The 13,988-nt window shown below is 42.1% G+C and overlaps 1 protein-coding gene across 4 annotated transcripts in view; it reads right to left on the minus strand.

Moving 5' to 3' along the window:
* LOC125453193 (stAR-related lipid transfer protein 13-like) overlaps window positions 1-13,988 on the minus strand; it is a 464,022-nt gene that overhangs the window by 25,077 nt on the left and 424,957 nt on the right. For all 4 annotated transcript variants that reach the window (XM_048532431.2, XM_048532433.2, XM_048532432.2 and 1 more), the window contains 2 exons: window positions 11,359-11,422; window positions 236-1,623 (listed from right to left, as the gene is read on the minus strand). In XM_048532431.2, the coding sequence (XP_048388388.1) occupies window positions 236-1,623; window positions 11,359-11,422 (1,452 nt within the window). The remainder of the gene's footprint in view (window positions 1-235; window positions 1,624-11,358; window positions 11,423-13,988) is intronic.

Raw genomic sequence — 13,988 nt, forward strand, 5'->3', positions numbered from 1 at the left:
AGAATCATTAGCTGCTTTGAGACGTACTCCCTGATGTACATAGCAATCACGTTCACATTAATAAACCAGTTAAATGTGCTGGATGGTCTACATTACAATTAGAAAGCAGATTGCAAGAGAATGTTAGCTGGGAAAAGGAAAAGCCCTGGATTGTTCATATACATTGACAATGCAGAAAAATCAATAAGTTAATTCTCACCCACACATACAAAATCTTCCAGGTTTGGCTACTAACCTGCTAGGTCTGGTTAAAGATGCCCCTACTCCAGAGTCCCTACGGTCTCTTAGTCCTACAGCTTCAGATTCATTTAAGGATTGACCATCTCGATCAAGGTCACTGGGTGTAGTCTGACCATCTGACATAGAATGCCTTTCAAAGTCAAGCATTATTTGATTAGATGTGTGGAATCGACGTTCACAGACAGAGAGTTCGTCATCCTGTATTTCAGGTAACACGTTTCTTGACCAATGGTCTACAATCTGTTGCAGTCCGTTCACATGCTGTAAGATATCATCTAAGTGAGGAAAAATATCTTCTTTTTCCAAGTCCATCAAATCACCAGTGCTGGCATATAAATGGGATCCAGGTACATTGTCATAGATGCTGATTCTGCTTCCTTTCGGGTAGCAATTCTTGGGCTTGTTTATGCTGCATTTCTGTTTTCCAAGAGAGATGCTTCCAGTTCGCCAGTTTACAGGATTATAGTTGTCAGTTGGAGAAAGGCTTTCAATGGAGAGTGCCTTTGGAAAGGTGCCTGGTTTGTGATCCTTTGGAATGTGAACAACAAGGTTTTCTTGGGAACGAAATTCATTTCTACGATTCTGATCTGCCACTTGCTTTATCGTTGTTCCGGGCATGAAATCGATATCCTCAAGGTACATGCCACTACGTTTGTTGGCAAAACGTCTCTTCCGTGATTTTAAACACGGTGTACTCACAGTGCTGCTGCTAGTTTCCGAGTGACTGTCACTACTGGATTGAGCCGATAATGAAAATCCACTTTTGGTTGCATCTTTTGCCAAGTTGTTTAAGCTTCCACTGACTATCTCGACACATTGCATGGTCCTCAATGACTCGGGCTCCTGTTGCAGTACAGGTGCACTAATAACCAGTGGTCCTGATCGCATTGTTCCCTTGAATTTATGAGAAGCTCTTGGTCTCAATGTTTCCATACGCTTTAGAAGATTCTTAGCCTTTGCTTTTGCGTTTTCAGTTTTTAGACCAAAACTGTAGTTTGTAACGTCTTTTGGAGTCTGTGGCAATGAAGTATTCAGTAAGGTGCAGTCTGGCATTACTGTGGTTTCAGCACAGTTTAGTAGAGAACATTCTGGGCGTTCTGTGGCTGCACAGTTTCTTTCTACAGTTCTACCAGCTAAACTCCTGCTATCACTTCCTCCACTGCTTTCACTGTGAATGGAGGAGACTTCAGGCTCACTGAGATCTGTGAGTACACTCTCACTGCTAGTTGTATTTTTCAACTTTGTGCCACCTGCAGAAAGGTGAGCGTCTTGCCTGGGAAACAGCACATCAATGTCCTCCAGTCGTGACCACCTCTTACTGCTTCTTTGAAAAGTCCACTTATCACTAATTGCACATAAATCATCTTCATCCGAGTCCTCACTCTGAAAGAGCAATGCAAATATAGTTGCAACATTTTTTCATATTTGACATGACGGAATAAGTAAGTTACATAAACTACGCACTTTACTTCTTTCTTCTTGTGCGGTAAGATTTAGCAAGATAAGAATATTATCTGAGGTTTTCAGACATTGTGCACTCAGGAAATTGTAATAAAAGTAGTGTCTTAGGAAACAAGCTAAACTCTTCGTATTTCTATTTAGTAGACACAGTCAGTAGATCTACAGACAGATAGTCAGTTCAAATGGAGGGCCCAGGAATTTGAAAAAGCACAGTGGATTATAAAATGCCTTCTCCAAAAACAACAAAATGAGGGTGAGACAATCTCCCATACCCTCCCTCATCTGGGACAGACGCACACCAGAGCTGAATAGCCAGAACTCAGACTTGGAGAGAGGTGTTGGGAGTGATAGCCCCCAAGTGTGAGCCAGCAAGGGAGGTGTGGGGGCAGTGGGGGAAATATAGGGGTCCAGGCCAGGAACAGCACTGAGGTCTATGATGCCTGCCACTGTCCTTGTCTCTCCCTCTGTCAAACTGTGACTAATACAGGCAACTCCTATTTCACAGAATTGTTATGGCGTAGGAGGCCATTGGCCCACTGTATGTGCAACAGCTCTCTGTGCACATTATAGCTTGGTGCCATTCTCCTACCTTTCCCCAACAGGACTAATTGCTATTTAATTTTATAACAAAATCATGCAATGTCATCTTCAATGTTAAAACTCTGCTTTAGTATCATCCATCAACACATTCCAGACACCAATTACTCAGTGTGTGGAAAAGTTTCTTCCCACATCATATTTGCTTTTCTTGGAGGTTACCTTATACCTGTCACTTCTTGTTCTCCATCCTTTTGCAGACAGGAAACACCTTCCCATCTACTGTCCAACCCCCTCATTATTTTGAATATTAGTGTTAGGTTTCATCTTCACGTTTTCCTCCATAGGGAGGAATTTTCAAGACATATTTGTCTCTTAGTCTTGGACTTATTGTTTTGTTCAGTTTGTGCTTCACTAAAAAAGGGATCGGTGTTAGCAGGAATTTTGCAAGACACTTGCCAATTGACCTCCTGTGAACCCCCAATTTTCACCACTCCATTATTGTGTCTTCAGCTGCCTCTGTTTTAAAGCTCTGTAGGTAACTCCTTAAGTTCCCTGCATCTCTACTTCACTCTCCTTTCTCAAGGTATCCTTAAAACCAACTTAGCAAGCTTTTAGCCACCTGCCCCAGTATTTCCTAATCATGCTCAGCATCAAATTTTGTCTGACAATGTTCCTGAGGAGTGTTTTGGGGCTCCTCTCCATTTCAACAGTGCCACATCTTTGTAAGTAGCTGTTGTAATGCCCCATCATTCACAAGATAAACAGGTGAATGCCTTTCCAAATTGAGGGAGATGCAGATTGCTAGGACTTACCACCTCATCTTGGAGAACTACACGTTTACAACTGGAAATAACAAAGATTGCATTGCCTAACCCTCTTTTAAGGGCCATTATCTTTTTTGTTTAGCTGAGCATTAGCAGGCAGATGGAAAGTACAAATTTGTTATGCACTAAATAAAAGCACAATTCCCAAAGTGAAGGATTGAAGGCAGTTGCGTTCAAATACTTCATTGTCAGAGTAACAATTACTGCAGCGGTGAATGAGTGGCAGGCTTGCTAGAAACTCCAGTTAAATCCATTGATACAATCTTTAATCACATTCTTCAGTTTGTTGTATTTTGGCTATTTATTTCTTTCTGTGCAAAGCCACAAGCTGGATTTATGACAAAGTCTGAATGACTTTAGAGTTATTAAAAACGGCTGGCGAGTTCTGATTCCAGCATTTCCATCTAAACCCCCAACCTTAAATTTCATGAATTTGCACTCACACCTGGCTGGTAAATTGCCAAGGTAAGCATCGCATAGCACCTCCCCTCCACCCATCAATTTTTTGGAGCAGGGCCATCTTCTCCAGGATTTGTGGTCCATAGTCCCCCAGAGGAGTCATGAGCTATAGTCTGGACTTTGCAACTTTTCACAGGTAAATTGAAACGATCTTGTGAATATCATTCCATGCCAGCTTATGCCCCTCCAAACAATCTTGCCCCCTGCCACTTTGGTCCCTCACACTCTTTGTGCAAAGTGAATACCAACTCAGGCCCCTTCTACGCTCATTCACCCAGTACACAACATAAACCATAACCAATACTGCCAGTGAGTTATACAACAACAAAGGCAAGTGTGGAAACGCTGGGAGAAAAAATCCATTTGTGAGAATTCCTTTGGAAATAAAGCTGCTGTTCCTACATTATTAAGTACGAGAAAAGTCAAGTTATTAAAACAGGTTTCCAACATTTTATATCTCAATGCTGTCAAAATAAACATTGAGACATTGACTGAAGAGATCACAGAAAACTTATCCTATCCATTAAAGATATTCAAACAAAGTCAACAGTTCACTTCAACTGTCAAAACAATTTGGTTGTCAACAGTCCTATTGACATAATTTGTTTTATTTTAATGACCAGGCTCCCAGCCAAGCCTCATACACAGGATCCTCGAGCCTGTTGGACAATTGCAACAGGTTCTGAGTCTTCTTCAGTGCTCCCGTTCAGATCCCCATAACCTGCTTCAACTGTAGTCATACCTTCCTGTGCCTGAACAGAGGTCAGTTTTCAAGTATCTCATCCAATGTGTACAACTGCATCCTGGAACAACGTGCCCACGTACCTTTCACTTCCTGCTGCATCATAATGAATACATTTCTGGGAATGCAATCTTTTGACAATTCAAGTTATTAGACCACACAGGATTACATAAAATAAAATAACAGCAGTGACTAGGGACAATGCCCTATTACTATTTAGAAACATTCCCGTTCTCAGAAATATTCTCAGCTATTCATTGTAGCTGCAGTCCAGACATCCTCAGGTCAAGTTAGGGAAAAGAATCTAGGAATGTTAAAAATTTGTGATGTAGACGAACTGTACTTCAAAATGAAGCTCAGACCTGTTTATCAATTCTGAGTTTAAACTCAACTTGCAGATACATCAGTTCATACTGGACTGCATTTCCAATAACAGACAATCTAATCACAATACTTTGCAATGCAGTGGCATTACCATCACTGAATCCTCCATTACTGACATTCTTGGGGGTTACCATTGACCAAAATCTTAACTGGTCTCATCACATAAACAGGGGTTACAAGAGTAGGTCAGAGGCTAGAAATACTGTGACAAGTAACTCAACTCCTGACTCCCCAAATTCTGTCCACATCTACAAGGCATAAGTCAGGAGTGATTTGGACTACTCCCCATTTGCCTGGGAGGGGTGCAGCTCCAACAACAGTCAAGAACCATACAGCTGAAAGCAGCCCACTTGGCTGGCAGCACATCTACAAGGATCCACTCCTTCCAACACTAACAACTCAGTGGCAGCAGTGTGTACTATCTACAAGATGCACTGCAGAAATTCAAAGACCCTTAGACAGCAGCTTCCAAACCCAAGACCACTTATCTAGGGCAGTGAACAGCAGGGCGGCATGGTGGCTGAGATTAGCACTGGTGCCTCACAGCACCAGGTTCAATTCCATCCTCAGGCAACTGTGTGTGGAGTTTGCACTCTACATGGGTTTCCTCCCCCAGTCCAAAGAGGTGTAGATGAATTGGTCATGCTAAATTGTCCCATAGCATCCAGAAATGTGTGGTTAGGTGGATTAGTCTTGGGAAATGCAGGGTTATGGGGATAGGCTAAGGGGGTGGGTCTGGGTGGGGTGCTGTTTCGAGGGTCGGTGTAGACTCGATAGGCCAATGACCGGTTTCCACATTGCAAGGATCCATGATCTGAAAATACATGGGGACAATAACCACCAGCTAAAAAATTTTCCTCCAAGCCACTCGCCATTTTGACTTGGAAATATATTACCATGCCATTTTGTATCTGGGTCAAAATCCTGGAATTCCCTCCCAAAAGATACTGTGGACCAACTTACAGCATTTAGATTACAGTGGTTCAAGGCAAGAGCTAACCATCACCTTCTCAAAGGCCATTAGGAGTGGACAAGAAATGCTGGCCAGCTAGCAAATTGCATATTCCATGCGTTCTAAAAAGCGTCATGATGCTTTGGAAGTATGATGTGACATTACATTGGCATGTTACATACAAATGAAATGGGGGATTTCGGTGGGATGGGAGCTAGAAGGCATGAAACCTTTTAACACTACAGTGACTAACTTCCAGATAACTGAATAAAAACAAAGAGCTGTGGATGCTGTAAATCAGAATCAAAAACAGAAATAAAAATCAAAAGAACTGCAGATGCTGTAAATCAAGAACGAAAGCAAAGTTGCTGGAAAAGCTCAGCAGGTCTGGCAGCATCTGTGACAGAGAAAATAGAGTTAACATTTTGGGTCCGGCAACCCTTCCTCAGAACCGGACCTGAAAGATTAACTCTGTTTCCTCCTTCACAGGTACTGCCAGACCTGCTGAGCTTTTCCAGCAACTTTGCTTTTGACAAAAGCAGAAATTGCTGGAAAAGCTTAACAGGTCTGGCAGCATCTGTGAAGAGAACCCAGGGGTCCAAGAAAGGGTCACTGGACCCGAAATATTAACTCAGATTTCTCTTCACACATCTTGCCAGACCTGCTGAACCTTTCTTGCAATTTCTGTTTTTGTTCCAGATAACTAAGGTGGGCTTTCTAACTGCTTGCCCTTAGTATTGCCCCACTATATCATTACCTATGCTCTACTTTGAGGATCAACAGGGCTCACTTGAAGCTCCATCAGCATCCCTCATTGTGCATGTTGAGGCACATTTTATACAGGAAGGTCTGGCAAGTCTGGAATGTTCCCAATTGAAGCTACCTGCCCTACATGCCAGTACTGATTGGCACATCTGGTACCCAGCAGGCAAGAACAGGTAGTATGCCCTCACCATTTGTATATTGACATGTATAGTAAAAGGACAAAACTGAAAGTAGTACAGTTAAATCGCTGTCCTTCTCCTGGAAGGACTAGGAGATATTTGACTGTGAGGACGCAAGGTGTAAGAGTGCAGGTGTTAGACCCCCTGTGGCTGCATGGGATATTGCTTTTAGAAAAGGGGCGAAGTGAAGAGGGTGAAATAGAGTGGATCAGATGTCTCAGTGGAAATGATCCTTAAGGATTTCATCCCCTGCCAGGAGGGAAAGATATGATTAACATTGGCAATGGAGGAAATGATGAGGATAAGCCTTTGAATTGAAACATAGGAGTAGTGAGCTATATGGCCCTTCCAGTCTGCTCTGCCATTTATTTTGACCATGGCTGATCCTCTATCTCAATGCCACATTTCTGCTTTCTGCCCCATGCCCCCTTGATATCTTTTAAAAACAAGTAGTAATATCTTTCTTGGCTTCACAGAACTCCCACCTCCTACATCGTGGAAGCAAGCCATTCGGCCCTGGAGTCCACCCTGCCCCTCCAAACAGCATTCCACATAGACCCACCCCACCGACACTATCCTTGTAACACTGAATTCCCCATGGCTAACTCACCTAACCTGTGCATCCTTGGACTGTGGGAGGAAACCCATGCAGACACAGGGAGCATGTGCAAACTCGAGACACACAGAGTGGAACTGAACTGGAATCCCTTGTGCTAGGATGCAGCAGTACTAACCACAGCTTTCTGTGGTAGCAATTTCCACAGGCTAACTTTATTTGAATGAGGAAGAGTTGCTCATTTTAGTACTAAACAGTCTACCACATATCCTGGGAACCGTGTCTCCTGATTGTGGACTTGCCCCAGTCAGGGAAAATATCCTCCCTGCATTGAAACACAAAATTTTAAACAGACTCAATCAGTTCCCCTTTCATCCTTCTAAACTCTGATGAATACGTATAGAACATACAAAGGGCAGCTCAGGAACAAGCCCTTTGGCCCACCGTGTCTCTGTCGGTCACGATGCCATTCTTGACCAATCCTCCTTGCTTGCACATGACCCATTTCTCTCTATTTCCTGCCTATTCATTTGCCTCTTAAACATTGCCATCACATCTACTTCTACTAAACGTTGCAAGCTCCAGGTATTTACCAACGTCCGTGTAAGTAAATTTTCTCAAACATCTTTTGAACTGTTCCTCCTCTTACCTTAAACCTGTCACGCACTAGGCGGTATATTTGCAGACTCCAAATATCCATCCTATTCATATCCCTCACAATTTTATATACTTTTATCAGGTTGTTCCTCAGCCTCCAACGCTCCAGCAAAATCAAACTAAGTGTTTCCAAACTCTCGTTATAAGTAATACACTCCAATCCAGGTAACATCCAAATAAATCTCCATCGCACCCTCCCCAAAGCCTCTACATCCTTCCTGTACCGTGGTAACCAGAACCCCACACAGCACACCAAATGTGGCTGAACTGAACTTTTACATAGTTGCAATATGATTTACCAACTTTTATACTCAATGCCTGACTGAAGCAAGCTTGCCATTCACCTTCGTTACCCAGGCCCAGTCAGCCCAAAAACCGTCCTCTGTGGACAGTCCTACCAACCCTTGAATCAGCCTAGTGCACTGCACTCCCTCCATGGCTAGTATATCTTTACTTGGGTCAAGAGGTCAAAAGTGTACTCACTATTCCAGGTTTAGTCTCAAGGTCCGGTAAAGCTGCAGTAAAGGCATCTCCACTTCTGAGCTCAAATCCTCTTGCAATGAAGGCCAATATACCATTTGTCTTCCTATCTACTTTCATTGTCCGGTGCACAAGGGTACCCAAATCTGTTTGTACATTCACAATTCTCAATATATTACAACTTAAATGATAATCTTCCTTTCTGATTTTCAAACTGAAGTCTAGAATTTCACATTTAGCCACGTTGGTCTGGAACTCCCTGAAAATGTCAAAATCATCTGAATTCTCATAGAACATTACAGCACAGTACAGGCCCTTCAGCCCTTGATGTTGTGCTGACCTGTCATACCGATCTCAAGCCCATCTAACCAACACTATTCCATGTACGTCCATATGCTTATCCAATGACGACTTAAATGTACCTAAAGTTGGCGAATCTACTACCGTTGCCGGCAAAGCGTTCCATTCCCTTACTACTCTCTCAGTAAAGAAACTACCTCTGACATCTGTCCTATATCTTTCACCCCTCTATTTAAAACTATGCCCCCTCGTGCTCGCCGTCACCATCCCAGGAAAAAGGCTCTCCCTATCCACCCTTTCTAACTCTGATTATTTTATATGTTTCAATTAAGTCACCTCTCAACCTTTTTCTCTCTGATGAAAACAGCCTCAAGTCCCTCCGCCTTTCCTCGTAAGACCTTCCCTCCATACCAGGCAACATCCTAGTAAATCTCATCCGCACCCTTTCCAAAGCTTCCACATCCTTCTTATAATGCGGTGACCAGAACTGTACACAATATTCCAAGTGCGGCCGCACCAGAGTTTTGTACAGCTTCACCGTAACCTCTTGGTTCCGGAACTCGATCCCTCTATTAATAAAAGCTAAAACACTGTGCCTTCTTAACAGCCCTGTCAACCTGGGTAGCAACTTTCAAGGATCTGTGCACATGGACACCGAGATCTCTCTGCTCATCTACACTACCAAGAATTTTACCATTAGCCCAGTACTTTGCCTTCTGGTTACTCCTACCAAAAAGTGCATCACACTCCATTTGCCACCTCTCAGCCCAGCTCTGCAGCTTACCTACGTCTCTGCAACCTACAGCATCCGTCGTCACTATCCACAACTCCATCGACGTTAGTGTCGTCTGCAAATTTACTAACCCATCCTTCTACGTCCAGGTCATTTATAAAAATGACAAACAGCAGTGGACCCAACACCGATCCTGCGGTACACCACTAGTAACTGGTCTCCAGGATGAACATTTCCCATCAACTACCACCCTCTGTCTTCTTTCAGCAAGCCAATTTCCGATCCAAACTGCTATATCTCCCACAATTCCATTCCTCCGCATTTTGTACAACAGCCTATTGTGGGGAACCTTATCGAATGCCTTGCTGAAATCCATATGCACCACATCAACTGGTTTACTCTCATCTACCTGTTTGGTCACCTTCTCAAAGAACTCAATAAGGTTTGTGAGGCACAGCGTTCCCTTCACAAAACCGTGCTGACTATCCTTAATCAATTTATTCTTTTCTAGATGATTATAAATCCTATCCCTCATAACCTTTTCCAACACTTCACCAATAACTGAGGGAAGGCTCACTGGTCTATAATTACCAGGGTTGTCTCTACTCCCCTTCTTGAACAGGGGAACCACATTTGCTATCCTCCAGTCATCTGGCACTATTCCTGTAGACAATGACGAGTTAAAGATCAATGCCAAAGGCTCAGTAATCTCCTCACATCCTCAACTCTCAGTACTATCTAATTTTGTGTCAGCAAATGTGGAGATGTCACATTTGATTCCCTCATCTCGCTCATAGATGTTTTCTAACCAACTTGTTCAGAAGTGTTATTACACACTTCTGGAGCAGGTGTGACGTGAGCCCAGGCCTCCTGACCCAGAGGTAGAGACACCACCACTCCAAAAGAGCCAGCAGGTTATTTATATAGGGATTGTAGGAATTGCAGATGCTGGAGAATGAGATAACAAGGTGTAGAGCTGGATGAACACAGCAGGCCAAGCAGCACAGGAGCGGGAGGCTGACATTTCGGGCCTTTCTAAAGGAGGGTCTAGACCCGAAACGTGGCTTTCCTGCTCCTCTGATGCTGCTTGGCCTGTGTTCATCCAGCTCTACACCTTGTTATTTATATACACTTAATATCTGAAAACCAAGCACTGATTCTTGCAGTTACCCATTAGTCACTAACTGGTACTTGGGGAAGGAAAGAAAAACATTCACTCCCACTCTGTTTCTTGCTTGTCAACCAATTTGCGATTCAAAATAATATACTAGCCCCATCCCATGTGCTTTAATTTTGTGCACTAACCTCTATCTTGCTACTGATGGAATTCTGCCTCCACAGGTAGAGAATTTAACTTCACACAACTTGCTTTTTAAGCTCTTAAAACATAAAAAGCTACTAAAAGGCAATTTAAAATCTCCCAGTTCTTCTATCACACTGGTCCATGCGACACAGCCTTCTTCAATGTCCATTTATTATTACGACAGCAGTCTCCAAACCTTTTAAATTAAAAGTGAGCTTAAGTGCAACCCAGGATCTACACAGAAAAATACACAAGTTTACTTTGGTGCTTAATAAATCATAATCCAAGTACTGGTCATCATTTCTGTTCCAAAGAAGGATCACTGGACCTGAAGTATTAATTGTTTTCTCTCCTCAGAACTTGCCAGGCCCAAGTTCTTCAGCAATTTTGGTTTGTTCCAGATATCCAGCATCACCAATTTGCTTTTCCCAACTCCACAATGAGGCAGCTTTCAAAAAAGAAATCTCGAACTGCCATGGGCTTATTGCTGTTGTGCCTTGCTCTCCTCTAAAAAGATGCAGAACCGCATAGCAGCTCTGAAAACTACGGCTGCAGTCTATTTCAAACTGGAGGTTTAAAAAAAAATGTGCTTGTGTAACAATTCTAAATGCATCTTACTAATTTGTTGCAAGACAGCCACCGACATTATTAATTAAGCCCGTGAGCCAATTCTAACACTGTTACGCACATCGTACGTTAAGATTAGACACAATTTGAAAAGGTACAGAACATTGCCATAAGATATAAATACAAGTAGAAGATTTGTCAAAGGTACATCCTTACTTTTTTCTTGGGAAGGGTGACATCTATTTTCATAGAGGTGCACCTATTCAGAGTGTTGAGTCGCCTGGAAGTAAATCAAAATCCAACATATCACTTAGGTTTCACTCGTAATCATCTTCAGCTATTAACAATCTAATCTAAATTAAATAACAATTAACTGCCTAAAATATTTTAACAGAAAGATGATCCTTTTCTCTTTTCAAAATAAAAAAAAAGAGTAAAACAACTGGTTTAAGCAAAATCCTCAGTTGGACACTAACATTTCAGGCTTTAGGTTGCTAGAGCTCTTACAGCAGATCTATTGGCAAATCAACTCATTTGACACTATGTTCAGATTAATTCAATTACAGACATGGGTGTGGTTTTCTAGCCAATCGCTTCGACCAACGAAAATCAGCTGGTATCTTTATTGCAAGCAGAGCTGCTAAATGTCATCTGCCTACCTAGGTCAGCCCACTCAATTTACTGGATGTTTACAGAGTGACAATGGTGTTTCATTCCATGTGATAGTCTAAGCGACAAGCTTAACTGCCTTTCCAGGCTTCTCATATACACTGATATGATCACAGTACTCTTAACACCCAATACAATTTCAATCTTATGCCCACTATAAACCAGTTACAGAGTTCATTGCGGCTTCATGTAACCACACCTTTTGAGAAACACCCACAGGTCATTTAAAGCTGCATATGAAATGTGTCTAATATAAATAATTGGAATTTGAATTGGATTGAGTAAAACGTATGTGTATTTTCCTCCTATGGCAGAACGTAATGTGTCAATTGATTGTTCAATGTTATTGAATAGATAACACACACACACACACCATTGAAACCCATTGGCACTGCCACAGCGAACCTAATCTAAAAATTAAATCATCACTCAAACTGATAGAAAAATTTCAGATCAGAGAAGAATCTTTGGTCTTGAAATGTTAACTCCATTTCTCAGTCTACAGATGTTGCCTGCTAAGTTTTTCTAGCATTTTCTGCTTTTGTTTAAAATTTCTAATATCTGCAACACGTTGCTTCCATATCAGCATTTATGTCTAACTCAGTGCTATAATGCTACTCAGATGCAAAGCACGAGGATAATACTGAAGTTGTGGAGCTATTTGTCTTCTAACAACTTCTGGTTTCTCACTCCTTCCATCTTCTTTTTCATCCAACTCCTCAGGAAGCTCCTAAGCAATTCTCTCCCTCCTATCCTGAAACCCTTGCATTTTAAGATTGTGGTGGATACAACAATCAGTTATGAATCTTGAGGTTTTCTCCTAGTAGAGCAAACAATTTATCTCAAGCAGTCCAGAGAATAATGTGGGTTTAAGCAGGCCAATGGTTTACTCACAAAAACTTTGTTGTTGTACAGTTGTACAGCTGACTGCATTGGCCATAAGTCAGTTGGTGAGGGAATACCCTTCCCTTTTGAGTAGCTTCCCAACAACTTAACAGTCTCAACGGAACAGGGGCGATATGGAGTAATGTGTCATGACCATCACAAAACAGGTATACATCACTTGCTCCTAGACAGCAAAAGCTTCAACATTGAGCAAACAACAGCAGGGAGAGTTGTTGTCCTTGGTGGAGCATAAAAGGAGATCTACGGTGATCATGCCTGTGCTGGTGCTGGGCTCCAATAGATGGCACCGATACATGAGACGAGCATACAAAATAGGGGCAGGAGTACTCCAGGCAAAGCGCAAACCTTTAAAGCCATTTGTTATGGCCACAGCAGATCTAACTCTGACTCCATCTTTTTGCCCACTCTCAATATCCCTCGATTCCCAGGGAGACACATCCATCTCAACTTTAATTATATTCAATGATCATCACCCTGCTGAAATGCACAACTTTATATGTTGTACTTCTCTGAATTTCAGATAACATTCTGTCTCTTCTCAATTTCCTCCCTCACCTTTTCTTGGGAACACAGCAGGTGCTGCTTCTGCTTTTCCTCATGAATTAGAATCCCGTGAACATTCCCATGTTCAGCAAACTGAGGATGAGTATTCAGAAGCACAACCAACTCTTACAGAAAAGATACTTCACAATCAAACCAGTCAAAATGAACATCTCCGGCCGAAAATCACTCAAAAACAACTAACCACAAACCTTCTGATCGTGAGGGTTTCTAAAATTAGCTTGTGAAAGATGTTTCCAGACTGTTTCCAACACAGTTTGCTGAATGACTAAAGAATTACCTCATTGGTACACAAATAACAATTCCTCAATAAGCCCTGCTTCAGAGCTGTATACCACCTTTTCCTAACTATGTTAGGAAGAAGGGTCACTGGACTACAAATGTCAATTCTGATTTCTCTCCACAGATGCTGCCAGACCTACTGAATGTTTCTAGGAATTTCTATTTTTGGACAAACGGAATAGTTGAGATTGGTGGGTACACAAGCACAGGATATCGGAGGTTTGTTTTACTCATTTGTCATGGGATTCTAATAACCTGCAGGAAGATAAAACCTTTAGCCCACCAGTTTGAGCTGGCATTTAAACCCAAGTCCTAGGGTGGAAGTGATTTGTTCAACAAGCTTTACCATTCATTTTCATCTACCAGTCTGTAACAAAATACATCAACAGAATAAAACCTTTAACAAATCCCAGTCACAATGTCTTATG

This window comes from Stegostoma tigrinum, chromosome 6 (assembly GCF_030684315.1).
Source record: "Stegostoma tigrinum isolate sSteTig4 chromosome 6, sSteTig4.hap1, whole genome shotgun sequence".
Lineage (NCBI taxonomy): Eukaryota > Metazoa > Chordata > Chondrichthyes > Orectolobiformes > Stegostomatidae > Stegostoma > Stegostoma tigrinum.